General features: G+C 45.7%; 1 protein-coding gene across 1 annotated transcript in view; it reads right to left on the reverse strand.

Annotated features, from left to right (window-relative positions):
• Window positions 1-9,075, reverse strand: part of DHRS12 (dehydrogenase/reductase 12) — a 29,797-nt gene extending 20,722 nt beyond the window's left edge. The window contains exon 1 of the mRNA XM_040339321.1: window positions 8,965-9,075. Within this exon, the coding sequence (XP_040195255.1) occupies window positions 8,965-9,020 (56 nt within the window). The 5' untranslated portion in view covers window positions 9,021-9,075. The remainder of the gene's footprint in view (window positions 1-8,964) is intronic.
• Between the last annotated feature and the right edge of the window lie 3,783 nt (window positions 9,076-12,858).

Below are 12,858 nucleotides of genomic sequence, written 5' to 3' on the forward strand. Positions count from 1 at the left end.
ACGGCTCACCACCAGATGGCGCCAGCTCACAAAAAAAAAAAATTCTAGTCGCCATGGCGACCTGGCGCCCGGGATTTGTCGACCCCTGCTTTAACCATCTGGCCAAGGTAACTTTTGAAGCTTGGCCACCTTTCTTGTTGCCTCCAAAAAGAACAAATGATTCTGTGCGTCTGAAGCTCTTTGTTATTTCTAAGTAGCATAACAAAGCTCTTCTTACATCTAACATATGAAAAAAAAAGTTTTTCTCCCCTGAGAGATTTGCACAGAAGGTAGGTAGCACAATATCCTGGGAGCGATTCCCTGTTGACGCTACCTTAGGCAAAAATGTTGGATCTGTTCTCAGAACTACTCTATCTGAAAACAAAGATAAATAATGTTCCCTTATTGATAGGGCATGTAATTCACTGATCCTGCGTGCTGACGTGATAGCGACCAGGAATAACGTTTTTAAAGTAAGATCTCTGAGAGATGCATCCTTTAAAGGTTCAAATGGCTTTCCTGCCAGGGATTGTAGAACTACCGAGAGATTCCATATCAGGAAACCCTTAATGTGGACCGGTCTAGATCTAGAAAGGGCTTTGAAGAACCTAGCCACTAGCGGTTCTTAGGCCACGGATCTTTCCAGAAACACTGACAAGGCAGATACTTGTACTTTTAAAGTACTGATTGCCAGACCCTTATCTGCTCCTTCTTGCAAAAACTCTAAAATGGACCCAAGATCTTTTCGGTCTTGACCAGACGAGATACACCAAGAAGTCTACACCTTCCACACTTGTGTATGTAGCCCTCGTCACTTTCTAGTAGTGCAGAAACTAACCGGTCTGAAAAACCCTTTTTCTTTAAAAGTTGCCTTTCAAATACCAGGCTGCAAGGGAGAGATTGGACACATCTGGATGAGTCACAGGACCCTGTATTAGCAGATCCTGCCTGAGAGGTAGATGCCAACATGGCCTGGTCGCCATTCCCAGGACCGTCGAGAACCAAGCTCTCTTGGGCCAGTACGGGGTGATCAAGATGACCAGTACATTCTCCCTCTGGATTTTCCTTAGTACTAAAACGCGAAGCCCAGATGAAACCTCCAAGGGTGCGCCAGAGCATCTATTCCTAGGGACCCGTCCAGTCTGTTTAGGGAAAAGAATCGAGGTACTTGAGAATTTTCCTTTGAGGCAAACAGATCCACATCTGGCCGACCCCACTTGTTGGAAATTTCTACAAAGACCTCCGGGTTCAGAGACACTCTGACTCCCATACCCGATGTCTGCTCAGGTAATCCGCCACCCTGTTCAGGGACCCCTTTAGATGTATAGCTGAAAGGGACCGCAAGTTTTTCTCTGCCCACAGAAGAATCTTTGCAGCAAGAATCTGCAGGGGTCTGCTTCGTGTGCCCCCCTGCCTGTTTAGGTATTTTGAAGATCCAGAGCAAACTTTAGTAGAGCCAATGCAATCGCCTTTAGCTCTCTCCAGTTTGAGGACCGTTTTGACTCTTCTTTCATCCAAGACCCTTGGATGAAATTTTTCCCCAAGTGGGCTCCCCATCCCCACGCACTGGCGTCTGTAGTCAGTCTCTTTTCTACTAGAAAGGACCACTCCAGACCTCTTGATTTTTCCACCAGTAAAGTGACCTCTTCCCTCGTGATGGAATTTTTATCCGAGTGTCCAAAGATCTGAAATTGTGATCCCACGACCTCAGGAGAAAGGCTTGTAGGCACCTGAAATGTAGTCTTGCCCAGTGAACTGCCGGCATTGAAGAAGTCAGGACTCCCAATGCCGACATTACCTGCCTTATTGTTATAGGCTGGTTGGACTGTAGCCGCAACATGGTGTCCTGAAGTTTGTCCTTTTTCTCCTGTGGAAGAAACATTTTCTGGCTTACCAAATCGACTTGGTAACCCAAGAAAGGAATCTCCTGAGATGGAACTAGGGATGATTTTTGTAAATTCAAAATCCAGCCCAGAGATTCCAGGTGGTTTTGCGCCCTGGATAGGTTGTCTAGTAACCTTTCTTTCAATGGGGCGAAGAATAATAGGTCGTCTAGGTAGGGTATAACTGGAGACAAAGCGGGGCTAGGGCTTCCGCCATCACCTTGGTAAAAATTAGAGGTGAGGATGACAGCCTGAATGGAAGGGCCCTGTATTGCAGATGATGAACTACTCCCTCCATCTTTACTGCTAACTAGGGGTGCAACGGATCAGAAAACTCACGGATCGGATCGATCCTCGGATCAGTGGTCACGGATCGGATAATTTTCGGATCGGCAAAAAAAAAAAAAAAAAAGACAAATCTTGTTACACCCACCAGAGTTTTAGATTTCACAGTTATTCTCAACACAAAACAGAGCTTATGTGCTTAAATACAGTGCTTGGAAATCCGACGGACTGTTTATTGCTAATGTGACAGAACACCTCTGATTTTCACATTAAATTTAACATTTAAACAGTCCGTCGGATTTACAAATATTGTATTTAAGTGTATAAGCTCTGTTTTGTGATGAAAATAACTGAATCTAAAACTCTGTTGGGTGTAATAAAAGATGTCCACTTGCCCCTAATCACATTCACTATCATTACTCCGGTGTCACCCCCACCCCCCTCCTCTGGTGTAAAGACAGCCATGCTCCCCGGGTGATGGTGTAGCTCCTACCTGCAGGTGCAGAGCTCACAGATAATGTCTCCACATGTCTGCAGGCAGTCCCGGGACTGTAGTGAGCGCGCTGAGGCGGGGAGGCGTGTCACGCTGTGCTCTGGGCTCTGACAAGCACACAGGGGTGGGGCAAGATGACCCGTTCGGATCACGGATCGGTGACGATCCGTTGCACCCCTATCTTAGACCCAGAGCTGGGAGGTGGGATGGACTTCTCGATCACATAGTTGCTGGGATTGGCCATCACATGATAAGGAGCTCATCCTAGAAATCATAGTGTCTGTGACAGTGCGGTCACCTGGGTGATAGTGAGCACGTGCTCATTACAGAAACCTCGGCTGTCATGTGTGCGCTACGATTCGCCATCCCCACCACCACACGTGTGTCACATTATCAGCAACAGGTTAAAAGGAGAACTCCAATAACAGTAACAGACATATAGGGAGAGGGGTCACTACATGGGACTCTCATATCACAGGACAGGATGACTGGAGGACTCCTATACAAAGTCACTACTCACCTGTAGATAAGTCTGAGAGTGTGAGGTGCCCACTAATGGAGGAATGCATTACTGCAGATGAGGGGAGCACTCTTCCACCTCAGCGGTAAGAAGAGGCTCTGGGCAGGGCGTGTGACACGGAGCTATGCCAGTCTGAGCGGCCACCGAACTACACTGAGGACCGGGTAAAAGGAGAGCGTTCTATGGAGGTGAGCTGCCCGTCTGGCCCCCCCCACCCAAGCCACCAGCTACACACAGAGAGCGCCGAGTAACTACAACTCCACACTCGGCTACTTTCGGCAACAACCCCGCCCACGCCCTCCTCCAGCCGGCTCCGCCAATCACAACATGGCGCAGGGAGGGACACTTCCAGCCCCGCTCTGTGATTGGTTTTCCGCCCAGTGAGCGCTGGGTTTGTCTCTCGGGTATACATTCTGAGCTGGAGGTGACACACGATGGCGGCCAATCCGTGAGCGCTCCGCGGATCGCGTGGTGTGCCGATCCGAACGGGGTGACCCGTTCGGATCACGGATCGGTGACGATCCGTTGCACCCCTGGTATGAAATGGAAAGCCATTCACGACAGTTAACTATTGCTTATAAAACAGTGATCATCACTGTTATAAGCAATAACAGTAAAAAATACATGATCACCCCCCCAGAGTAGTATAGTGTCACTATGGAGACACTGAACTACTCTGATACATTTATGCAAAATTTCAGTATATATACACATTTTTTTTTTAATTGATTAAAAGAAAATGATACAATTATGTTACATATTGTCACCAGTCAGTATTCCTGATCACCGCCACACCAGTCAAATGATGATGCTGTATAGCACTGGTGGCTTTATGTTAAAAAACAAAACAAAAAAAAACAACACTCGCCAAAAGACTCGCCATGCTCCTAAATATCTTGGGCTGTCGATTTTCCAAAAAGGGGTTGCTTGGGGGATATTTGTACTGTCCTGCCATTTTAAAGCCTCAAGAAATGATTGATAAAACCGACGATAAGGTTAAAAAAAAAAGAAAAAAGTAAAAAATTCCAGCAGACGTCCAAATTCACATATCTTTGCTAGGACTCCTTCACATCACAGGCGTTCCCATTTCTGCAGCTGGGGAACACATGCAAAATTGCACAGGTTCCTGACCCGCAGATGAAAATGCCACACTTTAAACACACTCGTGCACCAAACCGCATTGGTCCTGCAGCACTATGCAGCTTGACGCTGTGCACCAATGTTCTCAGCCCCCCCCCCCACTGCGCTACCCTACACATACGGGAGGGCAGAAAGCACAGCAGGCCTGGATGGTGGACAGTAGCCTTCCCTCCATAACTGTCCTGCCTCCCGCTGTCGGCTCTGCGAGGATGACAGTGGTGACAGCTGGGAGAACAGGCTCCTAAATGGCGCAACCACTGCGGTCCGGATGGGACAGTGATTGGTTCAGATCCAGACCGCGGTCTGCCATTTGGTGATGCCTGATATATACACCATAGTTTTTAGGCTCTATAACTTTCACACAGACTAAATAATATACATTTATTTGGGTACAGACCTGTCCTGATGCGAGTTGTGCTCTGTGAGAACATTCAGTTGATTTATATGGGAGTTTTCAGTGAGACCCACACATAACCATCAGTCCAGGAGAGCGAGCGCTACGCCTGCAATCCTTCATTCTGAAGCTTTGCACACATGGGCAGTTTATCTTACCTGCGTCAAACATCAGCATTTTCATTCACCTGAGAAGCACAGGTGCAATGTCCAACTGCCTCTTATAATCTTTAAAGAATAAAGTTCACGTTTTGGAACTTGTGTTACATGTTACACACATATTTAGGGTGGAACATATTCCAGCAGCCTCTCCCCCCTCCCCCGTGACAGCAAACGGGCATCTTCTCCAAGTGCCTGCTGTCACTGTTTGAAAATACGTCATTCATTCGCAGTCCTCTGAATGGGAAACTAGAAGTACCAACAGCCTTTGCGGCTGGTCGGCTTGTAGTTTCAATGAATTACCACGGTGCTGTTGAGCGCTGTGGTAGTTTATTCACTTTTCCTGTCAGTGTGCATTTGTCTGCCAGTATCAGGCGCGAGCAGATACATTGACAATTCTGCAGGAGTCCTGCCTGGCACCAGCAATCTTCTGATCATGGGTGCAATGCTACAGGCTCATTTTTTTTTACCCGCAAAGAGATGCGTGTTTATTTTATTTTTTTTAAAGGTGAACTCATCGTTTAGCTGACTGAAATACGCAGCGGCGGAATGCAGCTAGACACAGTATAAAGCGGTAGCCATGTTCAGGGATGTATGCGGCCCGATACATGAATAGCGTTCGTTATGGTATCTGGCTGCTGTGTATTTCAACCTGTTATTTTGATGGGCTGCCGGCTGGCTGAAAACGTCAGGATGTGATGCCAATGGGATAAATGGTGCATGAAGTCTCCGGCTTGGGTCATACTGGTGTGTGCAGAGGAGTGCTTCCAACATTCATTTTAATGGGCTGCCCTACACAAGAGAAATGCAGAAAAGAAGTCCCTGACCCTTTTTGAAAATCACGCTGTACTGAAATGCATGATGCTGCATCCCCATGCTTTTTGGTGCATGCGTTAGATGCTCGAGGAAGTAAGAATTAAATGGCACCACCGCGTGATTTTACGCAAATTCCCAACCCAGTGTGAACCTAGCCTAACGCGGCTCAGTGTGAAAGGGGTCTTGCAATCTCTTTTAGGGCTAGTTTCGCCACAATCTGCATTCGCGCAATGTTTTAGTGCGCATACATGCGCGTTCTTTACATTTCTTTTTTTGATTATTAAAAAAATAAATAACTTACCAAGTTGTTTTTACACGTGTTTGAGCGTGCTGGCGGTGCAGAAAATGCAGCATGCTGTATTTTTTTATAATGCACTGCAATATTGTAAATTAGGCTCCTTGGAATAAAATCATCTTTTGTTAATGCTGCGTTTTAAAACACACCTGACTCTAGTGTATATAAGCCCTAAAGTGTATCTAAAGTCAAATCTCTTTTTTTTTTCCCCCTTCTGGATTTAGTATCGTGGGTGAGGGTGTTAGAACTCCTGTCTGTGTACCCATTGGGAAAACTCACCCTCCCGACTTGTCCTAATTACAGATGAGCTGTGGCAGTGGTCATCAACCCTGTCCTCAGGGCCCACTAACAGGCCAGGTTTTATGTATTACCTTGGGGAGATGCAGATGAAGTTACACCGAGTAAATAGATACCCAACATGTCACGCTTTAAAATTGCACACGCTCGTGGAATGGCGCCAAACTTCGGTACTTAAAAATCCCCATAGGCGACGCTTTCATTTTTTTTTTTTTTACTGGTTACATGTTATGAGTTACAGAGGAGGTCTATGGCTACAATTATTGCTCTCGCTCCAACGTTCACAGCGACAACTCACATGTGTGGTCTGAACACCGTTTTCATATGTCGGCGGGACTTACGTATGCATTTGATTCTGCGTGTGAGCACACAGGGACAGGGGCACTAAAAAAAAATAATGGATTGTTAACCCTTTCGCACCGAGCGTACGCATATATGCGTCCTCGGCTTTCGGGTGTTATATCGGGATGATGCCTGCAGCTGCAAGCATCATCCTGGTACCGTTGTTTAGAGCCGGCGATTGGCTATCCAGACATAACAACCGATGCAGCTAAAAGCCGCTCGGTTGTTATGCCTGAGGAGCGGGAGGGGACATCCCCCCTCCCGCCGCCTCTCGCCGCTCTGACCGGGCCTCCCGTCCCACCGGGAGACCCGATCCTCCATCCGGCGCCTTCTGTGTCCAGGCGGAGACTGAAACTAAGCCGTAAACAGCTTTGATTCAGTCTCCGCAACATTACCACGGAAGGCGACGTCATGATGTCACTTCCGGGTTTCTCGGCTGCCAATGGCGCCGGATTTAAAAAAGTACACAGTATTCAGAATACTTTGAAGTGCAAAGGAGGGATCGGGGGTCTTTTAGACCCCCGATCCCTTCATAAAGAGTACCTGTCACCACCTATTACTGTCACAAGGGATGTTTACATTTAGGGTTGCCACCTCATCCCTTTAAAAAGGAACACATCTGAATTACACAGATTCTGAGGCTAATTTAATGCAGATAAGGCACCAAGTGAATTTAATTACCACCTTAATCAGCCACAGAACCTGTGTAATTCAGATGTGTTCCTTTTTAAAGGGATGAGGTGGCAACCCTATTTACATTCCTTGTGACAGCAATAAAAGTGGTCAAAATGTAATAAAAAAAATACACAATTTAATATTCTAAAAAAAATAAAAAGAAAAAAAAAACCCAAAAAAATAAATGTTTAAAGCGCCCCTCTCCCCGCGAGCTTGTGCAACAAAGAAAACGCATACGCAAGTCGCGCCCGCATATGAAAACGGTGTTCAAATCACACATGTGAGGTATCGCCGCGATCGTCAGAGCGAGAGCAATAATTCTAGCCCTAGACCTCCTCTGTAACCCTAACCTGGTAACTGTAAAAAGAGGGTCGCCTATGAAGATTTTTAGGTACCGTAGTTTGTCGCCATTCCACGAGTGCATGCAATTATAAAGCGTGACATGCTTGGTATCAATTTACTCGGCGCAACATCATCTTTCACATTATGCAAAAAACTTTGGCTAACTTTACTTTTTCATTTTTTTTTAATTCATGAAAGTAAATTTTTCCCAAAAAAATTGCGCTTAAAACACCGCCGCACAAATACCGTATGACACTAAATATTGCAACAATCGCCATTTTATTCTCTGATATATAGATATATATATATATATATATATATATATATATATATATATATATATATATATATATATATATATATATATATATATATATATAAATAAATAAACATTTTTGGGGGTTCTAAGTAATTTTCAAGCAAAAAATACGGATTTTAACTTGTAAACAACAAAATGTCAGATATAGGCTTAGGCATGAAAGGGTTAATTTTCCTTACATTTTTTTTTATTGACACTTCAAAAAAAATGTTTTGTTAAAGTGTCAAAATAAAAAACATGCAAGTAAAATTAACCGCCTGTAAGAACAATCAAGCGTCAGAACAGCCACTATGATCATTCTTATGGTGTAGGGAATCGCTGTCTATAAACCGCAATATCTGAATAATGCCTGTAGCTGCACCCATCATTCAGATATATTACCACTAAGGATGAGCTCCGGCGTGTTCGCATAGAACACGTGCAGAGCCCGCCAGGAAGTCGGCACCAGCACTGCGCTAATCACAGCCAGGCAGACATTTCCCGATGTTCGGCTGCAGAGATCGGAAAATGTCTGCCTGGCTGTGATTAGCGCAGCGCGGGTGCCGACTTCCTGGCGGGCTCCGCACGTGTTCTATGCGAACACGCTGGAGCTCATCCTTAATTACCACAAAGCCCAAGACATCACATGACGGCCTCTGGGCACCAAGTGGTTAACCCTCAAACGTTGCATGAAAGTCGCACCTGAATGTTATACAATGCGACAGTTGTCCATTATCACTGGTCAAAGTCGTATCCAAGTTGCACCCATCCAAAGTCAGCACAACTTTGGAGTTGTACAAGTGTGAATGGAGCCTTGGTCGCACAGGAATGCAGAGCAATTCAGGTGTGAAGCAGCCCAGAGAGGGGATGAAAAGGGGGCAAAGCAAAATATGACAGAGGCTCTATAACCCTTCCACAAACTGGGAGTACAAGACAGACAGAATATGTGCAAAAAGAGGGGGGGGGGGTGAAAACATTGATTTGTAAATAAGAAAGAGGAATGACCTTCGCCATTGGTGTATGATGGAGGGGAAAGACTGTACTTACTTGGTGTACTCTCGGAGCCCCTTCAGGAACCACACGGTGTTTCTGTAAAGAGACATGTCTGTGACTGGAATCCCCTTCTCCCTCCTCCTCCTCTACTGCTGTATACCGCCCCGCCCATCGGGGGTCACATGGCGTCACCCGGCTATGTAACCATTTCCCGCCTCCTGTGTGGAAGCCCTCAGAGCTGTGCACACGGTGTGCTGCAGGCTGCTTCTTGTATAATGTTGTGTCGCCTGTTGTGTAACCTGCAGGGTCATTCACACTCTGCACTCTACATTTATAAAACACCCAATGTTTTCATTGTATACACCACACTTTTCAGGGTTTTTTTTTTTTTTTTTTTACAAATATACAATAAAACAAAAATAACAAATAAATGAATGAAAAAGTTTCACTTGGAGTCTTTTTTTTTCTTTTTCCTTTTATAATCAGCATTTAGTTAGATCAACAGAGAAAGAAAAATAGGAAGGCTCCATTCACATCTTATCATGCATGTTTGTGCCTGTGTTTCGTCACATTCAGCTACCCATCACATTTGGCTATGGAAGTGACGTTGCGCTGAGAAATTTTGTACTGCGCATGCGTGATGCGCTGTTCCTAAAGTTTTGCTACAAAACGGAGCAGTGAAACCATCAGATAATGTCACTGAAGTGACGTTACAGACAATACAAACATTGCGCCATGCGTTCCAACACATGCTTCTCTAACAAGAATCTTGCACGGTACAGACAGTGGCCGGAGCACGCACAGCTACAGCTGAATTAATATTTTTTTTTTAACATTAGAAGTTTATTAAGACAAAAGGTACAGGTCAACTGAATTAATATTAAGGTTCTATGATTGGTTGAGGCTGGCCACGCTCCCGCAATGCAAGAATACAATACATGTGGAACGCATTTTCATGTGTTTTACATCACTTTATACTATCTGACCGTTTTAGTGTGCTGTTTTGACGTAAAAGTGTTGGAACGCATATGGCGGTGTCGCGCATGCGCACTCCAGCGGGTAGCCAAATGTGATGGGTCTCCATATGTGACAAAACACCTGTGCATCTCGAGTAAAGCAGCTCATTCATTTCAATGGACTGCCCTGCCTGCGAGAATTGTGTGGCAAGAAGTCCCCAACAGTTTTTTTTTTTTTAAATCGCATTGCACTGAATCGCATGGTGCTGCACCAAGATCGACAATGCGTGGTCTGCTAAAGTGCAATGCATTTCGCTACAATTTTGCACACGTTCCCACCCACAGACATGTAAACCTGGCCTATAAAAAAAGAAATGCCAAAGAATCCTGAGCTCGTCAGAGGCCACCTTACATGCAGGGCAGAGGCGTATCTAGTCAAAATGGCGCTTATGGCAAGCACTGAAACTGCGCTCTTGTCAAAACATTCAAAACCCATCTTTCAGATAACCGTTACCTTAACAAAAAAAAAAACAGCTGACAATGGCCCCCGGGCACACACGGATTCAAAAATCACTGATGATGCCAACACACTGGCACACCTCACACTCATCAAAACACATTGGTGCACACAGTAACTCATACAAAATCAATGACACACTAACACACAATCAAGGGACAGGGAGGGACACCAGGGACAGGGAGGGACACTGGGGACAGAGAGGGACACCAGGGACAGGGAGGGACACTGGGGACAGACAGAGAGGGACCCAGTGTGATGAGGACAGAGAGGGACGCAGTGTGACAAGGACAGAGAGGGACGCAGTGTGACAAGGACAGAGAGGGACACAGTGTGACAAGGACAGAGAGGGACGCAGTGTGACAAGGACAGAGAGGGACCCAGTGTGACAAGGACGGAGAGGGACGCAGTGTGACAAGGACAGAGAGGGACGCAGTGTGACAAGGACAGAGAGGGACGCAGTGTGACAAGGACAGAGAGACCGCGAGAGCCGAGAGGTGGCCGCACTTGCCATGGCTGCCATACCATAGATACACCACTGCACTAGGGTTGAAGTCACCTGGTGTGCAGCTCCCTAGGGTTAACACCTTATCCCTTCAAACCCAAACACATAAGAATTACACAAGTTCTGTGGCTGATTTAGGCGGTAATTAAACTCACTTGGTGCCTTATCAACATTAAATTAGCTAACCCTACAGCTCCCCCACACTCCTTACCCTGGGGGGGGGGGGGCACCAGCATCTACTGGAGGGGTTAGGAACAGTGGCAGCTGGTATACTAAAACTTTTTTTCAGCCATTCTTCCAACCACCACCCTATGCCCCCGAGCCCACCTTTTTTTAAGCCAATTAGAGCCTCAGGCTCTAATCACATGCTTCAAAAAAAAAACCCTATTGGAATCCATGCATCCGTCACCCTGCATGTAGATTAGGGGGCCAAACACATGGATATGGGGGGCCTGTGCGCCCCCCTATGAGCAGCAGTCACTGGTTAGGAATGGAGGGGGAAGGGAGGAGGGGAGTAGTGGAGGATACGTTTTTGCTGCCGATTATTTATTTGCAATTTTTATTTTTTTTCAAAATTTTCATTATTTTTTTAATTCTCTTAGCAAATAAATAATAATAAAAAAACAAGTGGTTATTAACCACCTCAATATTAGGCACTTTCACCCCTTTCTTATCCAGGCCAATTTTTAGCTTTCAGCGCTCTCACACTTTGAGTCCTGGTTCATACTTGTGTGGACCAAAAAAAAGGTCCTGTGCGAGTTTGGTCTGAATGCAATGCGATATCAGCCATACTATCTGTATCTGCATTGCATCGTACGGACATTGCATGTGATTTTCACTGCAGTGCGGTGCGAATCACATGCGATCTCGCAGAGCACGCTGGTGTGAACTGGCATTGAATAAGAATTACTCAATAATGCAACACTGTACCCAAATAAAAACATTATTTTTTTCCCACACAGAGCTTTCTTTTGGTGGCTATTAATCACCACTGGGGTTTTTAGTTTTTGCGCTACAAATGAAAAAAGACAGAAATTTTGGGGGAAAAAACGTTTCTCTTAGTTTCTGTTATAAAATTTAGCAAATGGGTACTTTTTCTTCATACATTTTGACCAAAATTTATGTTGCTGCATTTCTTTGGTAAAAATAACCGTGTAAATTATTTGGTCTGTGTAAAAGTTATAGAGGCCCAGATTCAGTAAGCAATTGCGCCTGCGTAACCATAGGTTACGCAGCGCAATTGCTTACTTGCTCCGGCGTTACGAATGCTCCTGATTCAGGAACATCGGAACGCCGTCTGCAGCCTAAAATCTGCGTGGCGGACTGGGCTAAAAGGCAAATTAGTCTAGCACCCCCATAAAGCGACCGCATTGCTTCTGGTATACGGGTGGCCAGCATTCCGTAATTGGGGGTTGGGGGGGGGGGGAGCGCTGCTTCAAATCTTTACTGTCCTATCATCCTGGACCGCAAACCTTCCTCACTGTGCTATATGTTTTCTGCTACACCATTGGCATGGTTATATCTTCTTAGTCCTCTCCATAAAATGATCAGAAATTTGTGCTTAAAGTAGAACTATAGGCAACACTTTTTTTTTTTCATTTTGGATAGAGTAAGGGAGTGTTATAGCTCCTGTCAGTTTATTTTTTACCATCCCTGTCCCACTGCAGAGATTTTCTTTCACTTCCTGCCCCATAGCCAAACAGGAAGTGAGAGGTTGCCTTTTAAGTGCCCAGCCGTGGGTCACGCGCCACCGGCAACACGCTCACGACCCGGTCCGAAGCTCCGTGACCTCGCCTGCGGGACCCGCGGACCCGATCGCCACCGGTGCTTCGCGATCGGGTCCGCGGAATTTGGACCCGATCGGAATTTGTAGTCGGAATTCCGTTCAAGCTGTCTTGCATACACACTGTCAGACCAAATTCCGACCATTCAAAATGCGGTGACGTAAAACACTACGACGAGCCGAGAAA

This window comes from Rana temporaria, chromosome 2, assembly GCF_905171775.1.
Source record: "Rana temporaria chromosome 2, aRanTem1.1, whole genome shotgun sequence".
NCBI lineage: Eukaryota > Metazoa > Chordata > Amphibia > Anura > Ranidae > Rana > Rana temporaria.